Below are 11,741 nucleotides of genomic sequence, written 5' to 3'. Positions count from 1 at the left end.
TCTCATTGATATCGTTGGATTAAACTTTTTAGGTCCTTAAAAAATTGTTTTACGATATTCTTTCTAATACACTTTGTGTGGTGCATTAGACGCTAATCACAAATTAAGCCTTATTTCTATCACATTTTTTACTGCAACTATCAAATTAACTAATTTTTAACATGTATCACATCCTTTTTTTCATTGTTTTTGTATTAATCTTTTTTTTTGTCATGGTATCAATACTTTCATAGGTTTTTTTTGTGTGCCTATTTTTTAAACGAAAACTTTTTGTTGTCTTTAATTTGACTTTTACTCCTTTTATCTTTGAGAATTAACTTATTTATCTTCGTCTATTCACATATGTGCCAAAAACTTTTGCTTATTTTGTATTTTGACCCAATACGAGCCATACACGTGCTTCTAGACAATGACCTACCCGTAACACAAAATTTATATTGTTGGTCCATACCGTGAAGATTCCACAAAATTAGTGTTTAAGGTACATTCTTCCAAAATAAAAATGAATGCTTATTCATTTCATGTGTTTGTTATTTTAGTTTACATCAAGGGTTAATATCCATAAAATAAATTTATTTCAAAACTTTACAATAACTAGTTCCCTCCATTTATTAAGAACTCGTTAAAAACTACAATAAAAGAAACCGAAAAAATTGAATACAAATTATCAGCTATTGCTAAGTGTACAACCTCAAAATTGGGGAAAGGAAAGAATTGCTTGCCATCAAACAGCCACCTCTTTACGGAGCTACCACTCCTTCAATGGCATGAGACATAGACTCTGCCCAGTCGTCTTTTTTAAATAGGAGTGTCTGCAAAGTATGCATCACGTCATATTCCGGATCAAGCTTCCGCTGCCAACCCTACAAAAGGGACTAGAAATCAGCTTATACTAAACAAAAACAGTTTCATTTTAGAGCTCTAAACCTTTAAGATTAAAAATCTGCGAAAAGCATGTGCAAGGAGTTACTTGTAAGTTCTTTAAGGTTACGTTTGAAAAGCATGTGCAAGGAGTTACTTGTAAGTTCTTTAAGGTTACGTTTGTTTACAAGGACAGGATACTAAGACATGAATACAAAGATACAAAATCGTGTTTGAAAAGTGAGACATGGATATAGACATTGTGTCCTAGGAATATTATATTAGTATATTTTAAATCCTTCTTAACAAGAATGATAAAGAGACATTGGATGGAGGCACATTTATTTTCATTTTTTTTTTCTTATCACTATCAAATTTTCATAATTATATTTTTTATCATTCTATTTTTTATTCTAAATTTTGTATGAAAGAAAAAATGAAGGTAAATCAGGCTTTTTAATTGTTTATTCTATCTCATATTCGGTTTATTATGAAACAAAATGCAAACACTAATTTTTGTGTCTCTATCATTTATGTCTTGTTCTCAAAACCAAACGCAGCCGAAGTTCTCCTCATGTTGGTGTCTGGCCTAATTGAATTACATGCCAACGTAAACGTTGTATCAATTTTCTATTCATGATGCTGTGTCAAATGCTGGTGTGGAATAATCTTTATAATTGATGATCTTAGGCATGATAATGTGCCTACAAAGAATTGAGTTGATTATGATTCTAAATATTAATTTGACCCAAGACTGATATCTATAACCTATAGTAAAAAATGATGGAAAGGTAGTGGATGTTCTGGAGTCATTATAAAGAGGTGTTTATGGTGGGCATGATGTTAAATGCCTAAATATTTGAGGACCAGGCTGCTGACCTTTGATTTGTAATGAGTTCTTTTTCCTATGACTGAAAATGCGATTTTTAATGATTTTTTAAGAGTTGTTGCTGAAGGTATTCATACTTCTGTATGCTTTGAATCTGAGATCATGACATACTAATCAAAGAAATTTTTTGTTATTAATATAATCCAATGACATCAACTATTCCAAGTAGTTGACACGACCGAGTGGAATAAGAGTTAGTGTTGAGTTAATGAGTTGTATACATACTGAAATTACAAACTAATTACTCTTCTGTTCTCCAGCATGGAAGATTAACGGATTGTTAAGTTTTAGGTTTCAATTTCGACTGTTACACAAAATTGATTCTATAAAACAAAGAATTCAAAGCTCAATATGCCAGGGTGAGAAATGGAGGTCCGATCTTCAATTAAATTAAGATCATTATTAACCCCATAAAAATAAAAAAGAACAAGAACAAGAACAAGATCATCAACAGACCAAGTCATCTTCTCAGAGTAGGCATACAAATAATGATTTACATCTCTAACGGCAATAGAAAATTGTGCAGTTCTTAGAATAATATCACTGCGCCTTTTGGATGTTTCAACAATAAGTCATTTTCAGAACTATATCCAGAGTAGCAATGTGTCAAGAGCAACCAAAAGAAAGGTATAAACTTTTTTCAATCACACAATAGAAATGCACAAAAGTAGAACATTACCCATGCAATAAACATTGATTCCATTTATAACAATGCAAATAACATTTTATCAAAAGGGTGATTATGAGGTGGAACTTACCTCCAGAACCAATGTGGTCACCATCACAGCACAGACATTGCCATCCAAATTGACTCTATGGAACCTAACATGCTCAAGCAACTGTTGTATACGGTCAGCTGTGCTGACTCTTTCACCTTCTGTGGATCTCCAGAACTCAAATGATTTCTCCACCTCCTGTTAAATGCTATAAAATTTCATTTGGGAAAAGTATAGGCAGATTCAGTAATAATTTGGTATATGTCAATTGGAAACAACTCTCTTAACACGTGTCAGCTAACCGTTAACTAAGATACAAGAGATCAAGAATGCCCATAAAAAGCAGTCTTTCACCGTTGTCAGAAAGATGACACAAATCATTTGTATATTGGAAGCATACTAGAATCACTGTCACGAGCAATCGCCACCAATAAAAAAAGTTTTAATTTCTTTTTCTAAGTATGATAAAAGCTTATATTTGCTAGAGAAAATAGAAATTAGACTGATGTAAATTACTGAGGCCAAGATTCCAATTGAGAACGAAGCCTTTCAATCATGTATACAATATGAAAATAAACAAACATAGAGAAAGACTGTCCTGAGCATTGGGGTTCTACTACCCTTGGTATAGCTTCTCTAATTTAGGAGTTCTTTGATCATATATGATTTGCTTGACCTAGATCGCACATCTATAAGTATGACAATGTGTGTCAAATCTGGGAAGCTTGTTCCACTTCAGGTTACTGGCACTCTCTCTCACTCTTAGAATTCATCTGGTTCAAATCCGGTATAGGGGTACTAGGATCGAAAGCTCCAATACTAGTTGATAGAACCTACATATGTTGGGCGAAATAGAAGTGAGACCGCTTTATATTATCGAAGCTGAGATTCAATGGGAAAATCAACCTCTGAATCTTGTAATTTGTAGCAGAATGAAAATAAACTGAAAAGAGAAAATCTCCTGGCGTCCTCCTAATTTCCTCCCAAATTCTGCCTGTTTCCCATCAGTACTCTAACACCATACATATAACGACACATTCCCTTCTCTTATCAAATCTCCTAGAATTGATATTCTTTCTCTTACTCGACAGATATCAAACTCCACAAATAACTAACCAAACTTTTGTCACGTCCCCCTCACTGGATGCAAATATAACAGTGTAAATTGAAAACACAAATAAAGTAAATCTTCACCTCAGTGAAAGATATGGGGTCTGGACAATTTTGTCGTCTTGATAACCTAAGAGTAGATTCCGCAGCACTGCGGCCATCTTGAAGAGCAACAGCCTTAAAAAATTTCAGTAAATTTTCCCGCTCCATTTTAGAAAGTTCAGTAGTAAGGCCTACATCAAGGAAAATGACATGGGGCCTTGACTTAAAGAGTCCTATAGGTGATAGTTTGCTTTTTGCAACACGGACAAGAATATTTCCTGGATGCATGTCAGCATGAATAAAATTATCCACCTGGAAGAGAAGATATATATAAGGCAGTGATTATTTCAGTCAAATGTCAAACTAGTCAAATGATAAGAAATAAGCAATTGAAATTCATCACTGCAAGGAAAAAGACGAATACTTCAGGATCTCAACAATATCTTATCTCATCATGCATTTAAATTATACAAAGCCATTAAGAAAACATTCAATGACTAGTAACTTCTTTCTCACCATTCTTCTCTTAAGATCTCAATCTCTAGTCCTAAAATCACCAACGGACTACACATTACAAATTAGTAAATTATAATTCAAGATTTATAAATTAGAATATTAACAACTTTTTTATCCAATTCTTGGTTTTCTTCTTGGAAGATAAACACGTTATGAAGTTGCCTTATGAAAACCATAGAAAAAATGGAAGTTTGTAATTTGCAAACAGTACTAGTGATATTATTGGCAAATGAAGCTGTTACTGAACTAGCTTTGGACTTTCTCTCATTTCAAGTGCCCTCTCTCTCTCACACACACGCATGTGCCCACACGATTGCTCGCATGCATACACAAAGCTATTTCTCTGAATAAAAGGTTAGGTACAAAATCATATCACCATTTCCATGAATCTTAGAACAATTTCAACATGACCTAATTAAGACAAAACCTGCAAAGAAAGAATGGAGTGCATAAAAAGTAAGATTCAGAAGTTTTTACCAAAAGCATCTTTAAAAGAGCATGTGTTCCAATATGAGCTAGGGCACTTTTGATATGCTCCTGGCCTTTAAGCTCGTGAACATAGTGCAAAACACTTTCACCTTGTTCATAGGTTTCCACCAAAACAGATGGGTGCACTAGGGGGTATAGAGGCATTGGGAATGAAACATCTTTCCATCGGCGGAAATTATAGATAAAACGACTAAGATGTGCTGCTTCCCTTGAAAGATCAACCTGAGACATCATATAAACAGCAAATTGTTGCACACTTTCATCTAATCTCAACCACTTCAAATTAGGGAATAAACATGAAATCTTAGCAATTATATTGATGATGATGAAATCCCTTCTAATCGCATCAGCAACCCCTGGATGTCGGACCTTCACTGCCACGACAAGAGGTTTCATTTGCTGGCCTGGGTATTTGTATTTTAGAGTAGCTCGATGAACTTGAGCAATGCTACCTGATGCTACTGGTTCCTCATCAAAATTTTCAAATATTTCCGTCAACTTGCGCCCAAATGCATTTTCAACACATGCTCTGCTATAAGCAAATTTGTGTGATGGTGCTTTGGTGTGAAATTCTGAAAGTTCTCCACAGAGATCCCTAGGGAAGAGATCTGGTCTGGTTGCAGCCCATTGACCCCATTTAATAAATGCTGGCCCGGCCTTTTCAAGTGTAAGGCGAACAACATGAATCCATGTTTGCCTAAATTGATCACCAAAATGGTTCACTAAAGGAGCCATAGCTACGCAGGGGAAGAATAAAACTATTAAATAGATAGCCCTGATAAACAAGATAACAATCTTGAGAGCTTCTAAGATAGCTGAGGTTAGATATATACGTCCATCTAGTGCATGTATGTAAAATGAATCTCTATTTGGGAAGGATTCTGCTTCAGCCCATGATTGTTGTGTCCAAGCAAGCTCCTCTATTACGAATGCAATGAAACCAGGAATAAGAATATTCGATCGAGCCAATGCCAAACTAACTGCACGGGCAATCTGACCTATTGGTGGTGGAATTGGTGGGAAACACATTTGAGAAATCCTGCTCCAAATAATTTGAGGATGGTGGTAGTTTGCACTATTTGCAGGGAGGTAATAGATGTTTCTCCCTTTGCTAATTAGATTGATGTTATTATACTTTAATTTGAAAAGGTACATGAGCGGAGTTTGTCCTTTGTGTACAAGTTTACTGTAGGATGAGAAAAATTGGCATGTTGAGTAAGCGGAGCATCTTGGATGATGCGACTCAAAATTAAATACATCAAAGCCATGTTTCTGACCAGAAGAACGCACAAACCTTCTAACATTTCCACAAACAAACCTGCATAATAGATTCTACGAATATTATTCACATGGGTTAATTCAAATGAAGCAAGAAGTAAAAGAATATTAAACCTAAAGCCTTCAAAAGACAAATTCAAACTGATCACAATTTTATAACACACATCATACAAACTCCAGAAATCTTTAGGTTCTATTTTCCAAATGAATAAATGAGAGCCAAGATATGGTTGCTATGTTCTAGTAATTTATAACTTAAATTAACAACAGCAAGCTTTATGTCTAAAACAGTTTTACCTAGAAGGCTTGAATCAGAAATTTTCGTAGCAAAGTATGTTTAAGTGCCAGCAAACAAGTTTATACGGATGAAAAACCTCACAATAAACACTTAATACTACTGAAAGAAAGATGATCAATGTTTAAGTTCTCGGCATTTTTGGGGAAACATGAACGTCTTTTTTCCCCTCAAGAGCTCTCTCCGTGAGGTGTTAGTTTAAGCTGTTTGAATGTCAAAAGAAGTTATCCAAACACATCCCTAGCTAGTAGCTCCCTTACTTAATAAAATCGAAGATCACTTAAAATAGATAAATAAACAAACATACACATGCATGCCAGTATATTATTACTACTTTTTTATACATTTTTTTTAAGAAATCGCGAAATCACTGAGATTTTTAAGCCTTCAACAACAAAAGAAACAATATATTGAGCGGTATCATCTTATGAAAGCCAAAACAGGAAGAACCTTGACATGGTGGCGTGGAATTAGCTTAACAGGGCTCCAAACTGTGCCGGTGTATTGAAATCAGTGCACGCAACATTGCTTCCTCGTCGGAGAACGTCTATCAGCTGTCTCCGCCGCGGACGTCGGCGAGGCGTAGTCGGAGCATGGTGGTGGCGTTGACATGTAATTTTGTTGACGGTTGGTGTTGGAAGCAATACAGATCGTGGAATCTTAAAGCCTTTGTTCAAACAAGTCTCCCAATTTATAAAATTGAACACTTTAATTTTTTAAATTTTAAAATACATAAAATAATTCTCAATATTTATCTTTTTTAGACAATATAATCTCTCACTAATTTTTGTCGTTAGTATATAATATTAATTGATAATATAAAATATTAACTCGCATATATAATTGTCAAGTATTTACGTATACAATATGAACAATTAAGTCCTTAATTTTATTTAAGAAAATGACTTTGTTTTAAACTCGGTCTTTATTCTCCTCTTTAAGCATGTTGCCATGAAGAATCAGAAATTCTAATTCATTTCCTAAAATTATTCATATTTTAATGGCCAAATATAAATTCAGTTTATTCTAGCCGCTAGATCAGCTATGATATTATCAATAACAAAAAATTAAGTAAGGGATAACATTGAAAATGTCTTTGTGGATTCTATACTATTATCACCAAATCAAGTACCAAAGAGAATTTTAGAAAGTTGTTATTTGAATGTCCAATAAATCCAGTTATTTTATTGTGATTTTGCATATAATTTAAGTATATAATATTTCTGAGTTTTATGTTGTTGCAGGAAAAGTAATCTCACTACAACCTCTTCACTTAGTTTCACAGTCTTTGACATCAATTACAAGAAGGGTGCCATAGCCAACGCATGACTCAATAAAATGCATGTGGACTCGCATTTTTAGACCTCAAAGGCCCAAGCATAAGGTTGTTCAACTATTTAAGAAAAAAAAAAGAAAAAATAATATGAAAAATTTAGTTTTTTGTTTTGGTATGTTGTAGTTATATTTTTTAGACAGAGAAACGTTTTCCTCTTTTTAAAATTAAGTTAGATTAGTTTGTTTAGGTTAGTTTTTAGTTAAGTTCTATTATTTCTTGTAACAATCAAGCTATAACTTGACTGGATCCTTACATTTTTTTAGTTTATCTTTAAATTTCTATTTTTGATAATAAGTTAGATGTTTAGAAAAGAACAAAAAATAAATTTTTTTCATGATTTCTTTATTGCTTATTATATTTGTATGGTTTATTTCAGTCTATACAGAATAGATGGAATGAGACTTATGTTAGCTATTATAAGAAAATTAGAGCGTCAAGCAGTTTCACTGTTGTTCCACTATCACCGCCATCGCCATCACTTTCAATATCTTCGGATGAGGACTATGATGATGATGGGAATGAAGATAACACTCAAGACTATAACTAATAAATTTAGTATGGTTGAACAATACACTGAGTTTATATTTTGAATTATGTGTATCAACACACCTTGTTGATATATGGTTGTTACTTATTATTATAGTTGATGTATCAATACACTTTGTTTATGTTTTGAATTATATTGACTTGCTTGTTTATAGTACTTTTATTTTAGTTTGATAATAAGATAAACTTATTTAAATTTATATTTATTTTGTATGAAAGGTTTATTTTGCAATGAAAAGATCTAATAAAATATTGTATTACCTTACTGATAGATTTATAGACAGATTTTTCGTCTGTATTTAGAGTTAAAAATGCTTTTCCAGACTCCAATTACCGACGAAAAATTTGTCAAAAAATCTTATACTAGTTACCAACGGAAAATCTATGAAAAATTGGACGGTTTAAGCAAAATTAAAGTGACGATTACCGAAAAAAATCTGTTGCTAAATTACCGACAGAAAATCTGTCGAAAAATTTGACCCTTTTTTGGCGAAAAGGGAACCATTACCGAGGAAAATTATGTCAGTAACGGAGAAAAATTTGTTGGTAAATTATTGACAAAAAAAATTTGTCAGTAAACAATTTTCAACGAGACTTTTATAGAGGGACAAAACTCCTCAGTAACTAAACATTTATTGGTAAAAGAGACAAAATCTGTCTATAAATCTATGTGTAATAAAGCAATTCTTTGGTTGTGTGACATTAAGTTAATCTATAGAATTTTGGACAAACAATGTAATCAGCTCAGTTCTTCGGAAAAAACACTTGAAAATCTAAAAACACTCTCAATCTCCCTAGCATCATACAGTAAAACTGAAAATCTCGAGTAATTCTTTTTAAGTTTGAGTACTTGTACTTTACTTTTTATTTTTAATTAAAGTTTTTTATTTTTATTTGTTTTTTTACATTTTCTTCTTCCTTTCTTTTTTAATTTATGTATTTTACTTTATCTCTGACACTTTATATATTTGCTGTTTATCTTTAATTTTACTTTTAAAACTACAATTGAGACCTTGAGACAACCATAAAAAGAATCGTTTCCGTTCCTTGAATTAAAATTGTAAAATAAAACTTAAAAAATTATTAACTTATTTGTTGCTAACAATAGAACAAAAAAATCGAGTAAAATAATAACATTACAATCTGAGTCATTCATCCACCCATCCTGTTAGTGTTGCAAGTATGAAGAGTGTTGAAATTAGTCCCACAACAAAAAAAAGCAAGAAAAAGTGAGGAATTTATAAGATGAGAAATCCATTGACTTATTACCTTAAGATTTTGAGTTGAATGTGGTGTTATCTCATCTTATATTCTCTCGTTTGATTCCTTCCCAAAATTTCTTCGGTGGTCGTATCAGAGCCGATGATTTGGTTTAAAGAGTATTTAAGGTAAAGCATTCTTCCCCGGTGATAATTTCTTTATTTAATTAAAAAGGTATTTTCTTTTTTATCCAAATAAAATTAAAACAATTTTAATAATTAAAAATTCTTTATAAAAATTGTATCCAAATATAANAAATATAAAAGAACTAATTTGGATAAGTTTTTAAAAATATCTTTTTAATCATTTTTAACATTTTTTTAAAAAATAAAGATAATTTAATATTTAAATATCTTACGTAAAATTACTAATATCTATTGATTTTATTTAAATACAATAATATAAAAATATTTTTTAAAATTTACATATATCTTTTTGATATTTTTAATATTTTTACTTTTATTCTACCCAACAAATAGATTCAAAATACGTATCCACTCAACAATCACAGAAACAACACAAGAATAGAGTCGGCACCCGAAATAAACGGTCCCACAAAATCTAAACCCGCACACAGACACACCCACGCTCCCTCTTTGCACATAAAGCCATACATATTTCTCGCAATACAAAATTTCCGTTCTTTCTAATTTTCTTGGATTCTCCGTTCCCAAGCGCTTCCTGTCTACAAAATTTTCTGGCCATCCAAACACAATCTCCGATGATTCTTTCTCCTTTAACCGTCATGAAAATCCTAACCGTCACCAGATACTGACCCAAATAATAACATAACATCTCCTCAAAGGTTTCGTGTCTTGTCTTGCTTTCAAACATGGAAGTTTCTTTGAAGAGTAGGTCCATCAAAAGCAGAAGCAGAAGCGGAAGGGGCTGTATGTTCCATTGTTTCAGGCCGGATAGCTTCCTCGACGACGACGTTTCTTTCGATTATGCAACGCCGAGTCAAGAAGCCGAAAATGGAGATCCACTTCTCGGCTACATTGCGGTGGCAGAGAAGCAAGGCGTCGTGTTGCCCAAGTTATTATCGTCGGCCTGGAACTCGGTGAAACATGTTGGTAGCGGTGACGGCGGTGGCGATGGCGGTGGCGGTGATGAAGTGAGTGGATTTCGTGCCAGAATGAAAGGCAGGAATGGTTCTTTTCGGCATGTATTCATGGCGGCTTTAAATGAGACAGCATTGGTTAGTCTTTCTATCATGTCTGTTTTGAAATTTGGTACTAATTATCATTTGGCGGTTTTATCACGAAGGTTTGGACCACCAATTTTATGGGAATTGTTGCATTTTTTTCTCCTCTTGTAACCCAACAAAATCATTATTATTCATACTTTCACATCATGATATTTTGGAATAGAAAATTATCTCGTATCAAGATTTTCCAAGAAACTACCGGACAAAAATCACTTTTGTGTTTTATCCAACGAGTAGTATGACTTATAAATTGCAAGAATTCCTCACACTTTTGTTCTATCTTCCTTCTCGAGTAGAATTTGGATATTGATTGATATAAATGTTTATGTAATTAATGTCAAAAAGAAACCTTAATCAGGTTTTATTTGCCATTTTATACACTCCTTTATATTCATGCATGCTTGATGCTCATATGAATCTTTTTTTCTGGCCATATATATACAAAATACAGTTACTATTCAACAACTTTGCATAATTCTTAAGAACGGTTCCTTGTCTTATCTTAATTATAGGGAAGGAAGATTAAAAGAAGGCGAAGAAGAAAGAAGGAAAGGTTATTAGCTAAATCTTCAACCATAAGCAACCCAGAACAACAGTACTATAGTGATAAAATCTCGGAACAAGAACGCAGAATGAGGGTCCAAACCTACTCATGTACTTCCAATTCTTCTCGTAATTCATCTTTATTCACTCCAACATCTATATCATCAACAAGTAAAAACTCAACCAGTTCATGGGGCACTCAAGCTTCGACCTCCTCCTCAGAACAAAATGGCACACTGATAAGCTCATCGTTGCCATTGAATGGAACTTGGGAACTAACAACAGCGAAACGAAAGCAGGAGGAAATAGTTGTTATTGTAAACAGTAGTATGAAGAAAGGGTTTTGTGGCGGTTTCAACAATATGACAACGTGGTTGTTTATGACTTGTAGCCTTACGGTGTTGATTCTGTGTGGTAAGTTTTGTGCTATACTCTGTACCTCAATTGGGTTATTTGTGGTGTCGCCGCATCGGAAAAGAAGGAAATGCAATGGGGGTTGTCTCTGTGAAGAGACTGATCTTGATTCTGCTGAGCATAAGAAGAAGATTATTATGGAAGGTATGCTTGATAGGGGAAGTAGCAATAGCCGCTCCTAAGAGCAATGTATGCTAATTGCAAACAGCCAAAAAAAAAAAAAACATGGTAGGGGGGCA

General features: G+C 33.3%; 1 protein-coding gene across 2 annotated transcripts; it reads right to left on the bottom strand.

The window, feature by feature from the left end:
- Window positions 1-503: 503 nt before the first annotated feature.
- On the bottom strand, window positions 504-6,848 carry LOC107478316 (uncharacterized). Of its 2 annotated transcripts, none has more exons than XR_001589913.3 (5): window positions 6,647-6,848; window positions 4,612-5,941; window positions 3,661-3,930; window positions 2,509-2,674; window positions 504-863 (listed from the first exon to the last, which is right to left on the bottom strand). XR_001589913.3 is itself a non-coding variant. In XM_016098456.3 (5 exons), exons 1-5 carry the CDS (start codon window positions 6,652-6,654, stop codon window positions 741-743), a joined length of 1,887 nt encoding a protein of 628 aa, XP_015953942.1. In that variant the 5' UTR covers window positions 6,655-6,848; the 3' UTR covers window positions 510-740. The 2 variants fall into 2 exon arrangements, 1 of the variants encoding a protein (XP_015953942.1); XM_016098456.3 differs by having other exon boundaries at window positions 510-863; window positions 2,509-2,664.
- Window positions 6,849-11,741: the final 4,893 nt, after the last annotated feature.

The sequence above is a fragment of the Arachis duranensis genome, chromosome 3 (assembly GCF_000817695.3).
Source record: "Arachis duranensis cultivar V14167 chromosome 3, aradu.V14167.gnm2.J7QH, whole genome shotgun sequence".
NCBI lineage: Eukaryota > Viridiplantae > Streptophyta > Magnoliopsida > Fabales > Fabaceae > Arachis > Arachis duranensis.
Note: the sequence above shows the minus strand (reverse complement) of the source record. Positions and strands in the feature narration are given on the sequence as shown.